General features: G+C 39.1%; 2 protein-coding genes across 3 annotated transcripts in view; one reads left to right on the top strand and one right to left on the bottom strand.

The window, feature by feature from the left end:
- Window positions 1-25688, top strand: part of RSPH14 (radial spoke head 14 homolog) — a 217365-nt gene that overhangs the window by 111308 nt on the left and 80369 nt on the right. The gene's annotated exons all lie outside the window — the stretch shown is intronic.
- The window catches only part of GNAZ (G protein subunit alpha z), a 148645-nt gene that overhangs the window by 79225 nt on the left and 43732 nt on the right, over window positions 1-25688 (bottom strand). For both annotated transcript variants that reach the window (XM_084649428.1, XM_084649429.1), the window contains exon 2: window positions 24058-25339. In XM_084649428.1, the coding sequence (XP_084505554.1) occupies window positions 24058-24780 (723 nt within the window). In that variant the 5' untranslated portion in view covers window positions 24781-25339. The remainder of the gene's footprint in view (window positions 1-24057; window positions 25340-25688) is intronic.

Here is a 25688-nt window from a genome sequence, read left to right as displayed (position 1 = left end):
TTCTACCAGTCTGATCTTTGTAGGCTTGGTTCCCTGACATGCTATGGTCTTTTGAGGGTGTTTTGGGTGCTCCCAGTTTCTGTGGCTTTTGAAAAGCATTGTAACGTTATATGAAGAGATCTAGGTCCATTTCCAAACAAGAACATAATGGAGAGACAGAAAGTCTTTGAAAAATGAATGACTCTAGGATTTAGTAAATCCTTTAGGAGGCAGTTTGTGTAATAGTGAGGAAGATGTAATAAAAAAGCATTTGTGAGACTGATTTCAGAATCAATGATTATGAGTATGCACTGGAACTTTCAGTTTCCTGTAAGGAGAAAGGATTCTTGGTGAAGGCTGGAAGGGAGGAATATAATTACCGTAAAGGTTTCTGTTTTAGCTTGAATCAGTATTTTTCAGTAAAACCCTGAATGAAAGGAGTTTCCCATCAAAACAGTTATTCAAAAGATTATCATCACCAAAACCACCATTGACCAACAATGACAACTACATTCCACTGAAACTATGGATTGTCAGCAACAAGGGAGAGACTCAAGAGTATAGGGGACAGAAATCTCTTGGCAGCTGTCTTACAGCAGTGAAACTTACTCTTGAACACATCAGAATGTCCATGGATCTTATTACCTTCAGCACAAAATCCAAAACTAATTTATTTGACTTAACTTTGCCACAATAAATATATTACTTTTTAAAAAATTATGTAGAGAAGGATGGGGAAAATAACATACTTAAAATGTTTTTAAATGTGTATGGTGCTCAGGTATCACAGTGGTTAGCATAGTTTTTAAAACTTTGATTATCTCATTATCATGGTCTGGTAAACCAGTGTTAGAAATCCACCTCAGGGATGAACTCCTGACCCCACTGAAGTCAATGGCAAATTTCTACTGATTTCAGTGGGCTAGGATTTCACTCCAGATCTGTATCTTCACTCCTGTTTGGCAAGTCATGGAATGCTTAGTAGAGTACCTCTGCATAGGGCATCGTCTCATTACTACAGTTTGGCTCGTTCACCTTTGGTAGTGATTAGAATCCATCTCTGCCAAATCTCATAGTCCTGATGTTATAGATAAGATAATAATTCAGCACCACAATTATTAAAACAATTTTCCTGAGTGAGACTGGCTTTCATGACTTTTGATGAGCATAACTAGTCTGTGTCTGACATGATTTCTTAGGAGTGTTCTGCTTGTTTTTCTTGATGAGTCTTTATCTTAGATTCATCCATCCATACCCTCTGACATTAGAGTGCTTCTGATAACAGACTCCGTTTTTGGTACCATAATATGGTGATATGTCTCAAATGAAAGTGAAATGCGGTATTTAACAATATGCATGATGTAAAATATGTCTTGAACTTTCATGTTGAATAAATGCATAATGATTAGTGATAAAAGAGAATTAGAAAAGATGGTAAATTAAACTGAATTTTATAGCTCTAATTAAGTGAAATAATCCTTAAAAGATTTTCTTAAGGTTATACCGGTTTGTTTTTTTAAATGTCACGCAGAAGTCCCTAACCGGGCTGCTACAGTAAGTTATTGAGTGGCTTTTTACGCTAATCTGTTTTAAAGAAGCAAATTAGTTCCATTTTTAGCTATAAGCTCTATTTAGCTACAAATCAAGCAGTGTAGAGGGATGGGGCGGTACAGAGAGCTCACAGTAGAAAAGTCCCTGAAGGCACCATTTTACAACCTCATTTTATGTTGTTCCTTATGGATAGATGGGTAGTTGGGAAGAGGGTGTGGGGGAAGAGGAACAGGATGGCTAACAATTCACAAAGCTCTGCTAACTGAAGGCAACATCCGCTCTCCTTAAACAGTGAACAAGCAAATTGATTTGGCTTATGTTGTATAAGATGTATTATCCCTGTTCTATATTTCTTCAGAGACCAGTTAATATGATAGACCACCTTTGTCATCCAGAACTTGTTATTAGACAAGAGCAGCAATACCAGGGAGAAATGGCTATTACAGCAGGACAAACACTTGTGATTTCAGTTTGAGTTTAGCCTGAACTTCTCATGTTGTCCAGTTCATATGAATTTGTAAACCACCAAAAGAGCTCTTATTTGAATGAATGAGAGATTTTTCTTAAATTCTGTACATAAATGCTAGGAGCATCCAAAGCAATTATGTGATGATGTAGTAGATGATATAGAACACATTAGTGACACTTGATGTGATGATTTTCACAACTGGAAAAGTGGAATATCAATTATAAATGGGTATAATCTTTGAAGGATAGATATTAAGGAAGTAGGAGGTTGGAGATGAGTGATAATTATTTCAAATGTATTTATAATGCCAGAGAGCTATAATCCATCAGCAAAGAGTGTGATGGTAAAATTATTTTCATAAGGTTACAAAGAATGAAAACGAAGAAACAGTAATGGTAATCTTATACAGATTACCAAAACTGAAGGAGAGCAAGAATGATAGATGACCAAATTGGAACCGCAAGGACCAATTACTTCCATATCTTTTGACTAATAAATTCAAACATATATTATCAGCTCCTCAGTTACACAGACACAGAAATTAACTTTGTGAATCAGAAAGTAAAAGCTCCAAACTAAAAGTTGCCAATAATTTACTTATTAATGAAGGAATATGCAAGATTAATAAAGAAGATAAAACCAAACACAATTAACTACTTCCCCACATACAGAATGTCTGCAATGAACACAGAAATAAAAAGCACTACATTTCAGGGCAGCAAAGTACAGGGAATTAATATATGGGGCCTGGTTCTACTCACATCAAAGTCAATGGTAAAATTTCCAACATCTCTCTCTGCTCTACTGCTATGAGAATTCACACTACTGGGATTCAAATTGGTATTGAAAAGGCAGTAGTGTAAAAAGGAGTCAGCACTGCTAGGTCCACAGACATCCAGGGCTGATATTTATCAGGGCACTGCTTCATGAAGGTTCCCATAACTGGAATCCCAGCTGACTTTTTCATTCCATATTTTCTTTTTATTTATATGGCTAATGAACTTTTTACTATTGGTTTTAATTTCCTTTGCAAGGTCCAGGTCTGCTTGGCTTTTGGCAGTTCTCACTTTAGCTCTAAACTTTCTGACCTCTAAGAGGTAGCTATTCTTGCCGATCCACCCCTTCTTCCATTCCCTATAGGCTTTTGGCTTTCTCTTAATAACTTGTTTGAGATGCCTGTTCATCTAGTTGGGTCTGCAACCATTCTCTATTAATTTTTCCTCCTTGCTTGGGATGCAGGTTCCAGATACCTTAAGTTAAAGGTATAGAAACTAATTCCAAGCCTTCTCCACATTCAGATCCTTGAGTTCTGCAGCCTAGTCAACTTCCCCAAATAATTCTCTTAACTTTTTTAAGTTTGCCCTTTTGAAAACAAGGACCCTAGTTGCAGATCTATTTTTGTTTATCTTTACATTTAGTTTAAACTGAATTAACTCATGATAACTCAAACCAAGGTTGTCCTCTACAAACAGGTCTTCTGTGAGGTCCTGCTACTTCCAAATACTAAATCTAAAATGGCATCACCTCTTATTAGTTCATTGACTGTTAGGTGAAGAAATCTGTCAGCTATCACATCCAGAAATATCTGGGCCCTGCCATTTTTAGTAGCACTTGTCCACCAATCTATATCTGATAAATAAAAAACTCCCATAATCACACAATTCCCAATAGCATTTATTTCATTAAAAATATTAAAAAGGTCTCTATCCATATCCAAATCAGAGACTTGGTGGTCTGTAGCAGACCCCAAGCACTATTCCAGTACAGCCTCTTACCATTCTTCCCCAAAGTGATTTTGACCCAAACAGATTCAGTTTTATCTGTTCTATCACTTCTAATTTCTTTACAGTCTACCTCATCATTAGTATACAATGATACTCCACCATGTTTACCTTTATTTCTGTTTTTCCTGAACAGCACATACATACCCTTCAATACCTGTATTCCAGTCATGACTACTATTCCACCATGTTTCCATTATCTCTCTGATAGCTGATTTAACTTCCTGCACCAGTAGTTCTAGTACCTGCATTTTGTTACCCAGGCTCCTTGCATTGGTGTTCAGACATCTTAGTTGTGTCTACTTGGCTTCTCCCAGATTCCTTGCAAAATTAAATACAGTCATTTTGCTGACAGAATTGCCTATCTGACTGTTACTGTCATTAGTACTGGTGCAATCTTTCCTCTTGTTGTCCATTCTCCTACCCTCTGTGGTTCCTTTTCTCTTTTATTTGATTTACCTCCCACTCAATATCAGAATCCGGCATGAAGATTACATGAGCAACTCCCAACTGTGTCCCCCAAATTCCTAGTTTGAAACTCTTTTAATCAGTTGTTCCAGTCTTCATCCCAGAAGTCTATTTTCCTCCCTACTCAGATGAAGTCATCCCATCAGAACAATCCTGTCTATGAATGCCTCTCAGTGGTTGAACATCCCAAAGCTCTCCTCATAACACCATTGCCTGAGCCATCATCTGTTGATCCCCATAATCTTGTCTCACCTTCACCCTCCTCCTCTAGGGACAGGTAGAATTCCACTGAAGATCAACTGAGCTTTCATTTCTTTAAGCATCTTCCCCAGCTGGAGTAGTCTTCCTTGTTGCATCCCAGTGATAATCTAGCAGTAACATTTGTTCTGACATGCAGACAATTAGTGGATTCTTTCTCATGCCGGTTAGGATTTTCTTCAGCCTCAGGTCCACCTCCTGCATCTTTACTCCCAGCAGACAACACACATTTCTGTTCTCTGGATCTGCTCTGGTTACAAGCCTATGTGTTCTTTTTAGTACGGAGTCTCAATTAGGTAGACCTGCCTCTTCCTGATGTTCAGGTGATTCCTATGCCACCCCCCTTCTGTTCTTTCGGATGAAGTGAGCTGTAGCTCACAAAAGCTTATGCTTATGCTCAAATAAATTTGTTAGTCTCTAAGGTGCCAGAAGGCCTCCTTTTCTTTTTGCGGATACAGACTAACACAGCTGCTACTCTGAAACATGTCACTCAGTAGTGACTCTTGCAGCCAATTTAGGAATGATGCCATTGTGCTGTCAAAGGAGTCCTGACTTGTCTTCCACAGTTAGGAGGATAGTAGCTCTGATGTGGAGCCTTGAAGGTGGAAAATGTTAAAGAGGGAAAATAGTGAGCCCTGAGGTCTCTGTAGGGATCACAAAAGATTCCATGTGGGGAAAAGTGTTTTGATATGCATGAAGAATAGCTGGCTTTCTTATATAAATGCATTGTTTCTGGGGGTTTTGAAGATCACAGGGGCCTAATCTGATTACAATATAGCATTCTGTATATTTTCATGTAATGAATTTAAAATAAAGATAATCACTAGAAAGAGTTACAAATATAAAATATGAAGTCAAAATGCTTTGTTTCTCCTTGCCTCTTTAACTGAAAAAACAACCTGATATGAACCAAATTCTCAATGTGAAATTTGTGCTGCAAGTAAATTTTAACAGCCCAAAGAATAAGGTTTAGAATGTAAACACTGACAGTTCTGCAGAAGTTAAATAAAAGAATGGAAGAAATAAGAGAAAACAATCACAAAACTTCTGGAGAATAATGGAATCCGATTTTTTTTTTAAAGAATAGATTTTGTTGGACATTTCTGTTGATTCATTGGTTTGACAGAACTGCAAAAATAGCAGAGGAAGAGAAAGTGGCCAGTGCAACATATTTGAATTTTAGTAAAATATTTGATAAAGTGTCTCAAACTGTACTCTCAAAATTACTTAATATTGGTTTTGATAGGAACTCTGAAAATAGACAAAGTGGCTGAAAGACCAAATAAAAGGGGAGTGCTAAATACAAATCATCAACTTTAGAAGAAGCATCTAGCCAGATACCACAGGGATCTGTTGTATGTCCAGGCTTATTTAATATCTTAATTAATTATAGAAAAGAGAGTACATACCATCTAAATGAAATTCACAGATACTACATAGGAACAAATTTTAAACACCAGTGAGAATACAGAAAAAATACCAAAGGATTAAAATTAATTAAAACTTTGTGCCAGATTCAAGTCTCATTTGCACCATTGTAAATCTAGAATAATTCCATTTAAGTCAGTGAAGTTACTCTGGATTTACATTGGTGTAATTGAAACCAGGATCTCACCTTGAGCCTTGGACTGAAAATAATAAAATGAAATCAGGTTATGAAACTCCAAATTATTGCATCTGGACGGAACATTTTCAATTTGAAGGAGAAATAGAGAAAGAAGTAATGTTCAGAGGGGGTCTGGTCTAACCTTTGAACCTATCTATGCAGGAACATAGTCTTTTTGTCTATACTCATACTTACAATCAGGCAGTTTTAAAATACTAATATGCTTGTGCTGTTAGTCCCAATGTTTCCCAAGATAGAGCCAGTTTTGTTGAGGGAATCAATTGGCCGCTTTTCACTCATGCTGGCCAATTCATATGGGATGCTCTAATGATATAACCAAACAAATGGATAAAGTATTGCCAACCTCAGGAGATCAAAAATCATGACCCAGACACTCAAAAATCATGAGATTGACACAGACATTCATGAGATTTTCTTTAAGTCAAATTATGTTTTTTAGTTTGTCTTTTGACCTACCCTATATTAATCTACTACTGTGTGAGAGAGAATTTCACGGTGAGAAGTCAGCCTTAAATGCACACAAAAATGGACACCTCTCCCTGGCTGTTCAGATAGATATTTCACTTACCCTCTCCTCACCTCTGAGACAGAGGAACTGCCTTCCATTTTCTATTGTAGTCATGAACAAGCAGCAACACTTCTCTCCTTCCTGCTGCCCAAGGACACCTCCACCTGGAACCCAGCAGCACTATTTCCCCGACTCCCCTCCCAGCCTGCCGCCAGCTGCCCTGGGACCTTCTTTCTGCTGTTGAGCCATACATGAAGGCAGGGCTTAGTGGTAGGGCAGGACTGTGTCAGGAGGCTCTCGCACACAGCTCTGCCTATGTGCCCAACCCTGAAAATCATGGCATCAGAGTAACTTCTTGAGTCATCACAACAGCTGCTCCTGCGGGCTCCAAAATTCTGTTATTCATGATCAGTTGACAAGAGTGGGAATACTGGAATACTTCCTTCCTCTGGCTGCTCAAAGGGAACTCCTTTTACCCACCACTACACCCAAGCTGGGGGAGCCACCATTTTATCCTCTGTCTCCCACCTCCATCAGCCTCCTTCCTGCCCCCACATCCCTCCTGTACTCCATTCCCCTGCAACCTCTAAATCTGCCTCCTGCTCCCCCTGCTTTTTCCTATCTATTGTTCACAGTGTCTCTGCTGCTTCTCACACTTCCTGTGTCCTGCTCGCCCACAACCCATAGAGTGGCAGCCATTTAACATTTAGCTTCAATCTAACTGTAAACAGTGAGACATAGCAACCAACTTTATTAAGGGCAGCCTTTCTTCCATATGCACATAGACTGTAGGGAAATGGCAGCCATCTTGCTGACTTCAGCCCCATTGACAGTAATAGAAGGTGGCCGCTTTGAATACAGGAAAATTTTTTGTGCTGACAGCCTTTCATAATGTTTTCATGAGTCAGGTAAAAACCCCGAATCACTAGAGTTGCAATAAAATCATGAGAGTTGGCAATACTGTGGATATTCTGTTGAAAGCAGCTGCAGAGACACACCCATTCCTTTAGCAGTGAAGGTATTAACTATAGTAACCTTGCATTCTTCTTCTTCTCATCCCAATGCATCTTTTCAGACACAGGGAACAGTACAGCATTGCCATTCATTCCTATCCTTCCTTGCTTTGTTTGTTCTTCCATTAAACCTGTTCTGGTCATGTCCCTGTGTACAACATCCCACTATCTAGTTAACTGTTGGGCTCTAGGACCGATTGACCTTGGTTGCATTTGCATTATTTTTAGGGCTGTCAAGTGATTAAAAAAAATTAATCGCTATGAATCACACTGTTAAACAATAGAATACCTTTTATTTAAATATTTTTGGATGTTTTCGACATTTTCAAATATATTGATTTCAATTACAGCACAGAGTACAAAGTGTACAGTGCTCATTTTATATTTATTTTGATTACAAGTATTTGCACTGTAAGAAAACATAAGAAATAATATTTTTCAATTAACCTAATACAAGTACTGTAGTGTAATCTCTTTATCGTGAAAGTTGAACTTACAAATGTAGAATTATGTACAAAAAATGCATTCAAAAAATAAAACAATGTAAAATTTTAAAGCTTGCAAGTCCACTGAGTCCCACTTCTTGTTCAGCCAATCTCTCAGACAAACAAGTTTGTTTACATTTGCAGGAGATAATGCTGCCTGCTTCTTGTTTACGATGTCACCTGAAAGTGAGAACAAGCATTCTCATGGCACTGTTGTAGCTGCCGTCGCAAGGTATTTATGTATCAGATGAGCTAAAGATTCATATGTCCCTTCATGCTTCAACCACCATTCCAGGGGACATGCACCCATGCTGATGACGGGTTCTGCTCTATAACAATCCAAAGCAGTGCAGACTGACGCATCTTCATTGTCATTATCTGAGTCAGATGCCACCAGCAGAAGGTTGATTTTCTTTTTTGGTGGTTCAGGTTCTGTAATTTCCACATCGGAGTGTGGCTCTTTTAAGACTTCTGAAAGCATGCTCCACACCTAGTCCCTTTTGGAAGGCACTTCAGATTCTTAAACCTTGTGTTGAGTGCTGTCGCTATCTTTAGAAATCTCACATTGGTATTTTCTTTGCATTTTGTGAAATCTGCAGTGATAGAGTTCTTAAAATGAACGACATATGCTGGTTCATCATCAGAGACTGCTATAACATGAAATATATGGCAGAATGCGGGTAAAACAGAGCAGGGGACATACAATTCTCCTCCAAGGAGTTCAGTCACAAATTTAATTAACACATTTTTTTTAAACTTGCGTCATCAGCATGGAAGCATGTCCTCTGGAATGGTGGCCAAAGCAGTAAGGGTCATACAAATGTTTAGCATATCTGCCATTTAAATACCTTGCAGTGCCAGCTACAAAACTGCCATGCAAATGCCTGTTCTCACTTTCTGGTGACATTGTAAATAATAAGAGGGCAGCATTATCTCCTGTAAATGTAAACAAACATTTGATGAACAAATAGGAGGACTGAGTGGACCTGTAGGCTCTGAAGTTTTACATTGTTTTTGTTTTTTTTTACAGCAGTTATGTAACAAAAAAATCTACATTTGTAAATTGCACTTTCACGACAAACAGATTGCACTATAGTACTTCTATGAGGTGAACTGAAAAATACTATTTCTTTTGTTTATCCTTTTTACAGTGCAAATATTTGTAATAAAAATAATATATACTTTGATTTCAATTGCAACACAGAATACAATATATATGAAAATGTAGAAAAGTATCCAAAATATTTAATAAATTTCAATTGGTAGTCTATTGTTTAACAGTGCAATTAAAACTGCAATTAATCATGATTATTTTTTTTAATCATGATTAATTTTTTTGAGTTAATCTCATGAATTAACTGCGATTAATCCACAGCCCTAATTATTTTCTTTGGTATCCTATCATCTGTTTATCTTCTATGATATCCCTCCATCATAATATTTTCAGTTGCAGCCAATCCTGTATCCTGACTTCACATTCTACTCCCCTTCTAACTTAATTTGTCTTAAAATCATTCCACTTTACAATTGCCATCTTCTGAATAATTCTCATTTCTTCTGCCTCCAGCCTCATGATGTCTGTTTCATTTAATGCAGCTGCTTCCAGACCATAAGTAACATTGTTAGTACACTGGTTTGATAAATTTTTGGTTCAGTACCAAATGGTTTTTACTAATCCATAATTTCATCAACTTCTGTACAGAACTTGTAGCCAAAGGACATAATCTTTTAACCTCATCCTTGATGGAACCATGGGCACTGACCAAGCTTCCCAGGTACACCTAAGATTTTACTTGTTCTATGACTTCATCACTGTGACATTTCAACACTATCTGTTGTCCCTTTTCCAAGATGAAACCACTTTGTCTTCTTGGCATTTATTGTAAATCCACGTTGACTATACCATTTTTCATTAACTCAAACATATCAACCACTTGTACAATGTCACCTACATAAGCTAAGGAGATTAACTCCAAGTGTCATCTTGTATGCTGTCCTCATGGATCTACTCTTAACTTATCAAGATCAATTTTTGCCTTGCATGGTCAGTCTTACTTCTGACATTTCCTAACTTTTGATCCTTGACTTTGCAACCTTAAACTTCTTGTATTTTTTTGTATGAAATAGGTAGGTAATTGAATATCATCAGTGTAAAAGGTCATAGACAGGGTTAACAATAAAACCAAGAGGAAGAATCATAGAATCATAGGACTGGAAGGGACCTCACGAGATCATCTAGTCCAGACTCCTGCACTCATGGCAGGACTAAGTATTATCTATACCATCCTTGACAGGTGTTTTTGTCTAACCTGCCCTTAAAAATCTCCAATGATTGAGATTCCACAACCTCCCTAGGCAATTTATTCCTAGAGATATTTAGACAGGAGTAGAGGGTCAAGAATTGAACCCAGTAGTACTTTGTAGAAGAGGGGTGTTAACGCAGAGGAAATGCCAGTCCCAGAAAAAGGGAAAGAATGGTTAGATAAGTTCAAGTGAGTCCATGACAGGAAGGAAACAGACACGTGTAGCTAAGACGAATATGTGACATTGCACCCCATAATGCTTTATAGAAATATGCTTATGAGTGTAAATATGACATAACTGGAATAGGTTTTAAGATAGATATGCCATGTAACATATCTTTGCAAAGGTTATGTTCTACTGCATATATTCATCCTATTTGTATGCATGTATCATTTTTATATCTGAAGTTATGAGTGTTGGCTCTATGCTTGTATTTAAAGCGTTTGCTGTAGAAAGCACCTAAGGCAGATTTGGTCAACATAGTGTGAAGGGGTTATTCAAGTAATTGGGAGTACTTGGCTAACAATGGACCTTGATAGATGCCAATCCACATCTGAGCTTTCCTGGGAACGTTCGGGCTAACTTGTGTGCAATGGCGTCGGCCTGTAGAGAACTGAGTCATGCATAGACATGTGACTTGTACATGTAACTCCAAAACTCCATCTTGTAGCTGTGATTCTACACAGGGGGAGAGAGGGGTTTCCACCCACGAGAGAGACTATATAAGCCCCTGGAAACCCCTCCATTTTGTCTTCAGCTGGCTCAAAAAATAGCCTCTCCATCCAAAAAAGATGCCTGAAAGAAACTGGAACAAAGGACAGTAACTACAGGGGAGTGAGTGATTGCTGGACCCAGACTAGGAGGAAGTCTAGTCTGTAAAAGAAGCTTATTGGAACATCTCTGAGTGTGAGATTTACCTGCATTTATTTCTTATTGTAGTAGGCTTAGACTTGCGTGTTTTTGTTTTATTTTGCTTGGTAATTTGCTTTGTTCTGTCTGTCATTACTTGGAACCACTTAAATCCTACTTTTTATATTTAATAAAATCACTTTTTACTTATTAATTTACCCAGAGCTGTGCATATCTCTCTATCAGTGTTACAGAGGGTGAACAATTTATGAGTTTACCCTGTATAAGCTTTATACAGAGTAAAACAGATTTATTTGGGGTTTGGATCCCATTGGGAACTGGGTATCTGGGTGTTGGAGACAGGAGCACTTCTTAAGCTGTTTTCAGTTAAACCTGCAGCTTTTCAGGGATGTGGTTCAGACCCGTGTTTGTAGCAGGCTAGTGTGTCTGGCACAACCAGGAAAGGTGCTGAAGTCCCAAGCTGCCAGGGCAAACAGGCTCAGAGGTAGTCCCAGCACATCAGGTGGCAGTTCCCAAGGGGGTTTCTGTGACCCAACCTGTCACAGAATGAATAGATGGAGTGGTCTACATTGTCAAAGTCTGTACTGAGATCAAGGAGAATGAGGAGAGATAAGATGTTATCCACAGAAATGAGGTAAGATTGCTGACTTTACATAAAAGAGAGACATCTGTCCTATTGGAAGAGCAAAACAGAGATGAAAGTTTCTGGATAAAATGTTAAACTGTTATGTGTAAGGTGATGGTAGAGATGAGAGAAGGCTACTTGCTTAAATACTGTGCTAGGAAAGTTTAGGTTAGCGATGAGGTGGTCGTTAGAAAATGTCACAAGTGCATAAATAATTATTAAAATTATATTAGTTGCTAAATTTAAGGGTTTGTGAGGCAGTGCATACATATAGTACTAGGAAAGTGCTGCAGTTAGGAAAGAAATGGAGAAGCTTTAAAATAGGTTTGTTCTTCAAAAATATTTATATAGCTTTCTTTTTTTAGATCCAGCACAGGAATAGGTTTTCCAAAGATCTAGATCTGACTATCAGATGGCTGTGAGCAGCTCTTTAGCCAACTTTTGTCCAAATTTTACTTTTTTTAAAAAGTAAAAATTCATGTTCTTATTAAGTGAGCCATTTCTATTTTTTCACATTTTATTACATTCCTCTAAAAACACATCTATCTGCTCAAAACTAATATTTAGGTGTTAATTATTTCTTCTCTCTTTTCCCCTTAATTGTCTCTCTTCTGTCTTTGGCCCTGTCTGAACTATAGCTTCAAACCAAACTTGTTATAATAATTTTTGAAAATGGTTAAGCACATATCTGCTTAGCAGTGTCAAGTATTCACACTACTGAATCCTGTTATGGATAATGGTGCTAGTGCATCCATGTTGAACAAGGTTCAGAAATACCATGAATAGGTGTGAAAATGGGGATGAGTTAAAATACACACTTCTCCAGGGTGACACCACATCCACTAGGTAGAAGAAAATAGGAGTTCACCCCGGGATCCCAACCTCAGACAGGGAAAAAATGAATCCTCTGCTCAGGGATCCCCATGGCATTAGCAGCAGCTGTTTGAAAACTATTTAAAATGTGATTATAAGCTCCAGGGTTAACGGGACTTGAGATGCAGTGCAGTTGTAGTCGCGTCAGTCCCAGGATATTAGAGAGACAAGGTAAGTAAGGTCATACCTTTTATTGGACTTGAGATGTGCCGTTGAAATCTTTACCACTCACCTTGTAAATATACAAATGAATAAATGGACACCTAATGCTTTTGGATTTCACAAGTGATTTTTTGTCAGCTTTGTCAGAAAAATTTTTTCTTGTCCACTAACAAATTTAATAAAAATGTCTCACATTTTTCCAAGTTTGGAAATTTGATTTTCACTAACTCAGATAGGGTAACCTCAGTGAATTGTTCCCTGACAAAAATATTTTTAAGCACACACGTATTGTAAATTTCAAATGCACTTTCCTCCTCTTCCCCCTCCCCCCCGCAGTGCAATAACACCTCAGAAATGTGTACACTTTTACTTGACAGATTACTGGCATTTTTAACAAAATACAGGCTACTCCCTGGATGAAAATTAACTGTGTATATTTAAAGAGCTATTTAACCAAATTAAGGTGAGGCAAACTATATTTTAAAATCTAACCTTATAGCACTAAAATGGTCTCTGAGCCAAACTCATAATTTCTGTTTTCTCTAAGTATGGGAAATATTTTTGTGTTTGGACTACAGATATTTTTTAAATTAATGTGTACTGATGTTGACTGCTGGAAGAGCTCATGGACTCCGTAAACTAACCACATTGGTCAATAATGGTCCAATAGAGCCATGTGGTTTTTAAAAGTTTACTTTCAACTCTGCATATTGTATGATGGACTGTGCCACTGAAAGTTGTTTTCCTGCTGTTCTACCGTGGGTGACCAGGTGTCCGGTTTTTGACCAGAACACCCGATTCAAAAGGGACCCTGGCAGCTCTGATCAGCACTGCCGACTGGGCCGTTAAAAATCCAGTTGGTGGTGCTGTGGCGCTAAGGCAGGCTAGTCCCTACCTGTCCTGGCTCACACCACACTGCGCCTGGGAAGCGGCCAGCAGGTCTGGGTCCTAGGCGGAGGGGCCAGGAGGCTCCACGTGCTGCTCTCGCCTACAGGAGTCTTGGTTGGCTCCTTAACGGCGTGATTCCCCATCCAATACATGCTGCCTGTTCTACTGAACAAGTGATGAATGTTTTTTGCAAATGTGCTGTTGATTTAGTGTTTTATCCAAACTGTATACATTTTATGGCCAAAGGAAACATCAACAAATATCCTGTAAAATTTGACAATAAATCTGTATGTGGGTGCAAACTCTTGTATATATGCGTGTGAATTAGTACATTAGCTGCAGTTATTCATTTTACAGGCATCGATGTCTGTGGGCATAAGTGTGTGTTCCTGCATGTATAGTACTGTAAATGGGAGTGCTCTTAAGTTTTCTGGGCATGTTTTTGGAAGCCCCTCAGAATAGTGAGTTTATTAGTCAATTCTTTGGTTTGCAAAATTAAGTATAATATAGGAACAGGGTCTCATCCTGCTAACATACTTGATACTATTGGATGGAACGTGATAGTTTTACTGGTGCATAAAATAGCTGTTTCACCATAAATTTCGTAATACACATTTTTGAGAATTTGGTAGTTACTTCAGTGAGTTTTCCAGCTTGCCTATATGTTTGATACATGTACAAAGCATTCTGGTAATATTCTATATTGTTTTCTGACAAATGTTGCAATCGCTGTAAGAGAGTATAAAAACCTGATTCCTGCTGTTCTCATGCTCCCCAAACTCTGGACATTCAATGTCTGCAAGATCAGACTGCCTTCTCTTGATTTTTCCTTAACTACTTTTGTTCTGTAAATACAGATGCTGACTTGCAGGATCTAATGCATAGTTAGATATATGAAAACAAAAAGAAATAAATTAAGTTCTTGTCATACTGGAGTAAACTTCAAAAAAGATAAATTTTCTCTAACAAGAAAAATACTTGGCCAGTATTTTTATGTGTTCTCTTGATATTTAAGAATATATTTATGGGGGGAGGAAGAGAATCTTTGGATTCAATCTCATTTTCCTTTTAGAACTACCTTCTCCATCCTATTGATTCTCAAGCCCATTCCTCCTTGACCTGCATAATAGCCTTCGAAGCCCATTAGTGTTGCTGCAAGCAGCAGTCAGAAGTAATATTTTGGAAGTGACATGATCTGCTTTCCTCCCTCAGCAGCTGAACTAACTTACCATGTTTCTAACTCCTGCCAGCCTGGAAGGCTTAGAATCCAAAGTTGGATTCCTTTGTGACAATTAATAGTAGTTATTTAACAAGGGCAGTCTTCCTTGAAGCCTAATCTCTTCTTCAGCGTGATCCTTCAGTGAAATCAGTCTTACGTTTTTCACATTGCAATTTGCTGCTAGAAGTTATTTTGTTGTAAATTCAGCATTATGCCCTGATTCTCATTTACACTTAATGCCACCTTACACCATCCTAGAGGTGTAAAAGAGCCCTATAGCGAATGTAAAAATAATTCACTCCCGTTCTCCTCTTGACCTGCTGCTTACAAATAGGGAAGAATTGGTAGGGGAAGTAGAAGTGGGTGGCAACCTGGGCAGCAGTGACCATGATATGGTTGCGTTCAGGATCCCCAGAAAAGGAAGAAAGGAGAGTAGCAAAATATGGAGCCTGGATTTCAGAAAAGCAGACTTTGACTCCCTTAGGGAACTGATGGACAGGATCCCCTAGGAGGCTAATATGAGGGAGAAAGGAATCCAGGAAAGCTGGCTGTATTTTAAAGAAGCCTTATTGAGGGAGCAGGAACAAACCATCCTGATGTGCAGAAAGAATAGCAAATATGGCGGGAAACCAGCTTGGCTTAACAGTGAAATCTCTGGTGAGCTTAAACACAAAAAGGAAGCACACAGGAAGTGGAAATTGGGACAGATGACTAGGGGGGAATATAAAAATATTGCTCGAGCATGTAGAGGTGTAATCAGGAAGGCCAAAACACAACTGGAGTTGCAGCTAGCAAGGGATGTGAAGGGTAACAAGAAGGGTTTCTATAGGTACGTTAGCAACAAGAAAAAGGTCAGGGAAAGTGTGGGACCCATAATGGATGGGAGGCAACCTAGTGACAGATGATGTGGAAGTACTCAGTGCTTTTTTTGCCTCAGTCTTCACAGACAAGGTCAGCTCCCACACTGCTGTCCTGGGCAACACAGTATGGGGAGGAGGTGAGCAGCCTTCAGTAGTGAAAGAACAGGTTAAGGACTATTTAGAAAAGCTGGACATGCACAAGTCCATGCGTCCAGATCTAATGCATCTGAGGGTGTTGAGGGAATTGGCTGATGAGATTGCAGAGCCATTAGCTATTATCTTTGAAAACTTGTGGCGATCAGGAGAGGTCTCGGACAATTGGAAAAAGGCAAATATAGTACCCATCTTTTTAAAAGAGAAGAAGGAGAACCCGGGGAACTACAGGCTTGTCAGCCTCACCTCAGTCCCTGGAAAAATCATGGAGCAGGTCCTCAAGGAAACCATTTTGAAGCACTTGAAGGAGAAGAAGATGATCAGGAAGAGTCAACATGGATTCACCCAGGGCAAATCATGCCTGACCAACTTGATTGCTTTCTATGATGAGATAAGTGGCTCTGTGGATATGGAGAAAGCAGTGGACATGATACATCTTGACTTTAGCAAAGCTTTTGATACAGTCTCCCACAGTATTCTTGCCAGCAAGTTAAAAAAGTATGGATTGGATGAATGGACTATAAGGTGGACAGAAAGCTTGTTAGATTATTGGGCTCAACAAATAGTGATCAACGACTCGATGTCTAGTTGGCAGCTGGTATCAAGCAGAGTACCCCAGGGGTCGGTTTTGTTCAACATCTTTATTAATGATCTGGATGATGGGATGGATTGCACCCTCAGCAAGTTCGCAGATGACACCAAGCTGCGGGGAAAGTAGATACACTGGAGGGTAGGGATGGGGTCCAGAGTGACCTACACAAATTGGGGTATTGGGCCAAAAGAAATCTGATGAGGTTCAACTAGGACAAGTGCAGAGTCCTGCATTTAGGACGGAAGAATCCCATGCACCGCTACAGGCTGGGGACTGGCTGGCTAAGCAGAAGTTCTGCAGAAAAGGACCTGGGAATTACAGTGGATGAGAAGCTGGATATGAGTCAGCAGTGTGCCCTTGTTGCCAAAAAGGCTAATGGCATATTGGGCTGCATTAATAGGAACATCTCTAGTAGATCAAGGGAAGTGATTATTCCCCTCTATTCAGCACTGGTAAGGCCACATCTGGAGTACTGCGTCCAGTTTTGGGCCCCCCACTACAGAAAGGATGTGGACAAATTGGAGAGAGTCCAGCGGAGGGCAACAAAAATGATCAGGAGGCTGGGGCACATAACTTACGAGGAGAGGCTGAGGGAACTGGGCTTGTTTAGTCTGCAGAAGAGAAGTGTGAGGGGGCATTTGATAGCAGCCTTCAACTACCTGAAGGGCAGTTCCAAAGAGGATGGAGCTAGGCTGTTCTCAGTGGTGGCAGATGACAGAACAAGGAGCAATGGTCTCAAGTTGCAGTGGGGGAGGTCTAGGTTGGATATTAGGAAACAGTATTTCACTAGGAGGGTGGTGAAGCACTGGAATGAGTTATCTAGGGAGGTGGTGGAATCTCCATTCTTAGTTTTTAAGGCCCGGCTTGACAAAGCCCTGACTGGAATGATTTAGTTGGGGATTGGTCCTGATTTGAGCAGGAGGTTGGACTAGATGACCTCCTGAGGTGTTTTCCAACCCTAATCTTCTATGATTCTATGATTTTAAGGCACCCCTTACAATGCCAGAGTGTCTTTATTATAAATGAGATTGTCATTCTACAGTTTTAGGAAGCAGTGAATGAACAAAGCTCTTATTTAAAACACAGACAGCATTATTAATAGCAAACATTTAAAAAACCTATTAAATTCCCATGGACAGTAAAATGGTTGTTGGGTGTATGTGTAGGTCCAAAATATTAGATAGCCTTTCCCAGTATAAAAACTTGTTCAGAGATTTTTTTTTAAATGGCTGATATACTGCCCTCTGTACTACTGATGTGTCTCTACATGTCCACAGCAGAATATATACATAGGGATCTATGACATAGAAGATTATCTGTTAGTTCATAAAGTCTAAGCCTTCAAAATGGCAAGCACATTGACCTTACTAAGACACCATCCCCCACACTAAATATGCAGAAATAAGTGGTCAAAACTGTCTAACTCTGCCTTTCAATGGTGGATTTTGTTACATGGAATTAATGCGGATTTCAATGAGATGAAATGGGGGTAAAACAAACAAATATATAACCCCATAAAGCTGAAGGAGAAAGAACACTCACATGAAAAAATCCCCTCTGATTGTTCATGCTTTCACCATGCAGAGAAGGGTACATAATGCTGTTATTTCATAATGGAAAGCAATAAAAATCAATTCATTCTTATCTTCTCAAACTTTGAAAATACAGTACTTCATGTGAGGGGAAAGGATACACCATCAGTAGCTATCTAAAGTAGTTCCTTGTTATTTGTAATATGACATCTATTTCTCACTGTTAATATTTCATTGTGGGTTTTTATTGTGGGTTGGAGTAGGAAAATAGTCAATCATTCTCATCCATTCAGGAAATCGGAATTAGTAATCCATAAAGGGTGGTCTGTGTATTTAGGCTTTTTTTTAAAACCAGATGATCTAAACAGAAGCTTGGAATGAATAAAAACCGTTGCTGACATAAAAGTTATTGTGATGTAACAAGTTCAGCATGAGGGCTTCAGGATCAAGAAGGAAGAGAAGATTGGCAGGGAGAAAAGATTCCCGTATGTCAACACAACAAACTTTGGTATTAGCAAGTAACGTAGGAAGAAGTATGAAGATGTCTGATGGATAAGTGGTTTTATATTTTTAGTCTGGAATATTTGGTAACTTTCTTGCAGCATCAAAGTTCCTCTAAGATTACTGTCCTAAAGGACACAAGAGAATTACAGTATTGGGAGAAGTAGATCATAACCAGCAGACAACTGATACTCCATAACCTAATGATGTTTAAAATATCAATCTTTCATGTTAATTTTCACAGACATTTTTAAACAGATCTTGAGAGTTGAGTTATTTTAAGATAATTCCATGCCAGGGAGAGCAGTACATGAAATTTCCCCCTCAGAAAAGGTAACATTAGAATGCTTTATGGACTTGCTGTGTTTCATTGCTTGACAATTGCAGGAACCATCTTAAAGTAAGCATTTTAGATGTACTAATAAATGTACTGGAGATAGGGAACTTATTTTATATTTTTGGCACCTAAACTGGGTATCCAAATATTTTATGTGAGCACTCAAAATTGCACGTATGTGCATAAAAGAGGCCACTATATATATATAAAGGTTCCTTAGTTTGAACATTGAGTCCTAAATGTTTAAGAAGTGAATGAAAAAGAAAAACCTGTCCACAAACAGGAATAAACCAACAATGTTCATGGAAAAAAAGAATGGAAGCTAACTCTAGAAACAGATGTCCAGCCTTCACTGATTGTGAACCCTCCTGTAATCAATTTGGACATACTATCCAATGAAGGTTTTGCCTCCTTGCAAATAGTTGTCAGAACTGATGCTGATATCAGCTCATTTCCCCAGTCAGAATTACTGTTTCTCCGAGCTAGTATAGCATCACACACAATGACATGATTGTTCCAGCCAGTGTATCAATGATGGATCAACTATGATACCTAAATCTGTCTGCCTAGCTGTTCGAGTTATCATAAAAATTAAACAGCAATGTATATATATGCTGGTATACAGCTTATAACAAAATATTGTTTAATTGTTATCTAAAATGTATCATGCATCTTCTCCATCTTTACATAACAAGTGTGTTATTTTATAAATACAACTGCCTCTATAGGCCAACAGCATCTCTCCAGACAGGGTGTTTCTATGGACACCAGTGTGGGCTCTACTTCCTACTACACTTACTCGTTGCCAAGAAAACCAAACTCCCAATGGGAATCATATAATGAAGGTCGGGAAGGTGGACAGCCACAAAAATACTTGTAAAGTATTACTAGCCCAGAAACCACATGACAGTAGCAAAATAGAATGATGGTGAACAGAGAAAGATGACTTGCCATTCTGCCACTAAAGAGACATGGTATAAAAGGATTTGGTTACACAGTTAGTACCACTTATCACTGGGATTACTTTATATTCAATAGCTGCCTACATTAGAGTTTTTCCACACACCAGAAGTGCCATGGCAATCTGGAGAAAATCTGCAATACAAACTTAAATGTAAATATGGGAATTTCACATTACAGCAAAAATGATCACAAGATCCCTCCTGATTCTTAATAGCATGAATAAACCTGGCAAATCATTTGGAACTGTGGCAATGTAGACATTGGGGTTAAAGGAACTGAGATCAGCTGGTTCCATTTTCGCAAGAGTTTTTGTTGGGCTTATTTGAGATGGAGTCATAGGAAGACATAATTTACTGGTGAGCCACTTTGGATTATGATTGCATTTCTAACAGCATAATCTGGGGAGTTCAGTGAGACGACATAACCTGGAGGCTTTTCACCAGCAGGTTTTTTCTTCCTAGCCAAAGTCTTTTTCTAGCAAAGATTTTGTTTCACATGTTGAAACCAAAGGAAGTTTTTCTTCAGAACCAGTCAGAAAAGTTGGGGATGTGGAAATTTACGTAAACCAATTAAATCTCCTAAAGGGCTTGCTATTTGTATTTGGCTATTCCTCCATTTATTTGAGAATCTGAATAAAATGCGGGAAATAAATGCCTTTATTTGGGTGCAATGTTTGTGAGAGTTTTGCAGTCAGATCCTGTTTTTGTGTTACAGATTATTGTTGTGGGAAAAAATACTTCTGCACAACCTGGTCTCAAGTCTTAGAATTACCTAATTTCCTTTTATTCAATTAATTTTGCCACTTTCTGTCTATAAATTATCCATAAACTAACAGCAATTTTCTCAAATTTATTGCTCAAAAATAATTCTCTAAATAATGTCTTAGTCTGTAGAATGTCAGCTGGTAGCTCATTTTTAGTATTTAATGTTCTGGAATACTAGGAATATTCTGGAATACTAGGTCAAATTTCAGTTTAAGTGCACATTCCTGCCAGTAAATTTATTTTCTTGAAAAGTGAGCACACAAGAGGTTTAAATAGTCAAAGCAATCTTTTAAAAACAGTAAATGAAAGTTTGTGGAAAATATTTTGCAGTCTTTGCTCAGACCTAAGTGTCACTGCACCTAGGCAGCTTTGCTGTACTTCTGAAACTTTTGCTTTAACTACATTTAACGGGAGGAACATCTGCAAGAAACTGGATTAAGCAAAACAAACAAACAAAACCCACATACCTCACAGAGAAGTGTTATAGTATTTACAATAAGAAGAGATTTTAGCAGCTTCTTTAATGTACCAATAATTATAGTAGGTTTCACATCATGATATTTAACCCACCTCCTTACCTGTTACATGAGGAGTGGAGGGAGTGGATTTACAGCCCTATAATCTAACATTTAGACCACGCCTAGAAGAAGAACAATGTTATCCTACTGCCAGACCTTCCATTAGAATCTTGTCTGCTTAATAGAGTGGCTTTCCACCAAAAAATTGAAATAAGGTTCTTGGAAAGTGCTGCTGCAAGAGTCTTGTTTGTTTTTTGTTAAATAAAAGGTCTGGCTGGAATGGCACCAGATAAATAACTGAAATAGATTAGAGAGACAAGTCTTAAACAGTCTGAAGTACTGTCATCAACTTGTCTTCATTCAGTGACGTAATGAATATGATGTGCTACAATTTTCAAGAAGCTGTTACAGATTTTTAAAAACCTTGCTGCAGTTATTCCAGGAATTCCCAACCGTAGAGGTCTTGACTATGTGTTATGCATCATTAAGCATGATAGCCCTTGACTGCCACAAATCTTAGCAGAATACTTAACTGATCAATGCTAAGGACGATTGGGCCCAGTGCAAAGCAGTGAGATAGTTAAAGTCTGAAAGGTTCCACTCTCCAGGTAAGTGGTATGGAGCTCTTTAGGGGAGTGGGAAGCACATGAAAAGTAGTTCCTCACCCTGCAAGAAATCCTATCTGGCGCCTAACACTTCCACTTCACCTCACAGAGCCCATGAAAGCTATGTTCTTCCCCCCATAAATTTAGAAGGAAAGGCATCTTCAACCAGAAGAATACATTGTCTCCCCAGGTTTAAAGATCTATTTCTGAGTTAGTTGTCAGATTAGACAACAGGATTCATTCATTCGCTCAGGATGTTACGTATTTAAGGAGGAATTTAGCTCCCTGACCTTGCTGGGATGTTAAGGAGACACTCCCCCTTTCAACTTTATTTCCCAGCACTTGGCTGCTCTGTGTCACAGCCATGGGAAGGGGATGGATTTAGTAGGTGCTACTTGCCACTTCATCGTGGAGTCCCAGGCACCCAGAGTTCATTTAGGCATCCGGGAAGCCCAGCAACATCACACAGCTATTAGTAGCTTCACATCATGAATTCACATAGGGCCTGGATTTGATCCCGTTTATGTATGTATGAGCAGATACACAGAAAGCACATTATCATGAATTCTTACCAGGATATTCTCTGGCAAAGCTCAGACATAACAAACACACTACATACAGAAGAAAACAATAAAATGACTGAACTAGCTATGACAATTAATGCGGTTAGTGGAGTATTTCCATAACGAGCAGATCCCGTAACAGTCTGCCAAAAACAGATCATTAGAGTGGTAGAAAGGATTTCTTAAGTGACTTACTGTAATACAAGCACTGAGAATGTACATAACCATCGCAATTAGAGTCTAAATACTGTATACAAAACATATTCTTGGGATCCCCCTTCACTGAAGTACTGTTTCTTCTGTGAAAGAACAACGCACACAGCATTCTGGGGTGCTCCAGAGGCTGCCTTGCCTCAGGAAAGTTCCACCAAGGTGAAACAACTGAAGATGTCTGAGGGGGATGATAGGAAGTGGGTGCACCTTTGGGTAAACAGTAAATTAGTTGTCTCCAGACAGTGATTTTCTGGGGGTGGATTTTAGTTCCTCCTGATGGTCAGTTGTTTTTAAACTGGAATATGGGCAAGTAGGGAGCTGTAGGAATCTTTAGATATTTCTACCAACACATCTGATTGTTTCTTAAGCATCATGTCCATTTATGGGGTTACAATAGCAAAAAATATGTAAAATGTCCAAATAGTACCTAAAAAGGTCAAGTTAAGCAGTCTGAAAGCGATAGCAAACACATGCATACACACACTCACATATACAACTATTTCCATAGTTACAGTATCTGTGTGCTAAGCAAACTGAAGACTAGTATTAGTATTACAAGGAGAATTCAGGACCAATAGTTATTTATTGGACAATAAGTAGACTGGTTGCATAACAAAAGTAGCCATAAAGCAGACTTCTAATGACAGTTTCCATGCCACTTAAAGGGCACTCACTGTCAACTTGATTGTTTGGAAACTGACTAATTTTAAAAATCCCAGTTTCTGATCGCACCCTTTAAAATTTTATCTTTTTATAAAACATTTCTTTTAAATGTTTTAAAGGCTTTTTCTGCTCACGCTGATCTTTATAAGCAAGAACAAAACTGACGCTACAGGGGAAATCAAAACTGACTACGCACAAAATGCTGTCAAATGCATAAAATAGATTGAAATGGAGAAAATTATTTTCGCTAACTTTTCAATTATAGTAATTTTAAGTGTTATTTGTCACTGTAGTAGGTACAGTATTTCCCATCTGAAATGTGATTTTCTAGTTGACTGTGTCCCTTTATAAAAGGAAGCCATAACTGCCCAAAGACCTCTCCCAGATTTTTACTGACTTTTGGAGTAATGCTTAGCCCAATAGGTCCGAAGCTTCTGCCTTAGACACAAACTCATTTTGCACTACTGTGCCACATGAGGAAGTCCTATTGATAGCACTGAAGAAACAAAGCCAATGGAGAAAGGCTACGTGCTGCTAGGAAACATAGTTGCCACGTTGTGAGTGCAGAAAAAATACTACTAGATTCCATGTATGCTCTTTTGGACAGGTGTCTTTTTGTTACCTGTGTAGGACAGTGGGGCTTGGGCCTCTAGACACGACTGAACTACAAATAATAATAAGCCAAAACATAGAAGAAACCCAGAAGTACTCACCGTTTGGTTATCCTCATACAGCTTCAAGTCATATCCACTCAGCTCCACGCAGAAAATTATTGCTGTAACCCCTTCAAAGCAGTGGATCCATTTTTTGCGCTCAGACCTCTGTCCACCCACATCCACCATTTTGAAAGTCAGCTCTTTGAAGGTAAATTTATTTTCCACAATCCCTGTGGTCATGTCCCGAGAACGCAGAATATCTTCCACTGTAGGGATATAGTCCAGTGCCGCAATCCTTTCTAGGTCATTCAAATAGTATGCAGCATTATCCTCTAGGTGGTACTCATTGGATCGGCAGAAGCACTCCTGCACACCAGGGTCTGCCCAGAGCCGTTTCATGACTCCCAGAAGCTCAGGAGTAATCTCTCCTTTGCTTTCAGCTGGGCCTGTCAGGGCAAAAAGCTGCACGGCATCATAGGCCCTGTCAGGATTGTGGAACTCTATCTTAAGGGTGGCTAGAGCACGAATGATGCGTGTGAGGGAGTCAATGGCATTATAGATAATCAGAGGTTTGTATTCCTTGCAAGCCTCCAAGTTAAAGCCACCACTGTGAATGATTTTCATTTGCTTGACAATAGTACTCTTGCCAGAGTTGCTTGTACCCAGCAGTAGGAGCTTGATCTCACGTCGTTGTCGTTGACTCTCAGAGCGCAGGTGGCGGTCAATCCTCCGGGACCGCCGCGCTGCCTCTTTCTCCTCAGAGCTTTGCCTACATCCCATGGTATAGCAGACAGTAACAGAAGAGGAGAACTGGAGATTCTCTCTCTCTCTCTCTGAGCAAGAGCTGCAATATCTTTCAATTCTCGTGCCAGGTGCACCCTGTGGGAAAAAAATCAGTATCCAATACCTGATGGGCCAATAGGCCTGTACCAACTAGTTCAGTCCCAGCAGGGGCGCAAACAAATGTAGAAATGCAACCACAGACAGATAGTCTCCTCAGTAGATCTCATGGCACTCCCCTTTCCTGTGAATAAACAGTGGCACATTCCTGTTAATGAAAGGACACTTCCCTATTCCATAGTGTGCCTGGATCAGTCAAATATTCTTTTCTCTTCTGCATAATTATTTTGCTCTCTTCTGTCCAAAGGTAAGGAGCTGCACCTTCATATGCTCCGCTTTAGCCCCAGTTGTCTTTTAATTGTATTTTCTGGTTGCTGTGGTGATGCTGCTAGTTACAGCTGAAGGTCTGGTATGGTTTTGTTGTATTTGTTTTGTTTCTCCCCCCGCCCCCACTTCTTTAGGCTGATCCAGTTCAGATCTGTGAATCTGGGCTCTCCACCTGTCAAACAGTGAGAGAAAAGAAATTAATACAACTGGGGGACTTTGCTTCCTTCTGCAGAACATTCACATTTTCTCTGCTTCTGACACTTCTGAACATTGTATTACCCCAAATAAAATCCCGATGGAAAATGTGTAAAGAAAAGCAATAAAAATCTTTTAGAAAATCTGTACCCTGAGCAACAGTAAATCAAATCCCTTTTCTCTCCCGCCTTCTGTGTTTTTATTACCCAAATCCACGTGAAAACAAACAGTGCTGAGCTCTGTCCCAATTCTCTCTCAGCAAGAGCTGATGGCAGCCCTTTTCCTGCACAGCCCTGTTCTGACCGGTTTCCCAAAGTAGAGTGCAT

The sequence above is a fragment of the Lepidochelys olivacea genome (genome assembly GCF_965140295.1).
Source record: "Lepidochelys olivacea isolate rLepOli2 genome assembly, chromosome: 15".
NCBI lineage: Eukaryota > Metazoa > Chordata > Testudines > Cheloniidae > Lepidochelys > Lepidochelys olivacea.
This window is presented reverse-complemented; position numbering and strand designations above follow the sequence as displayed.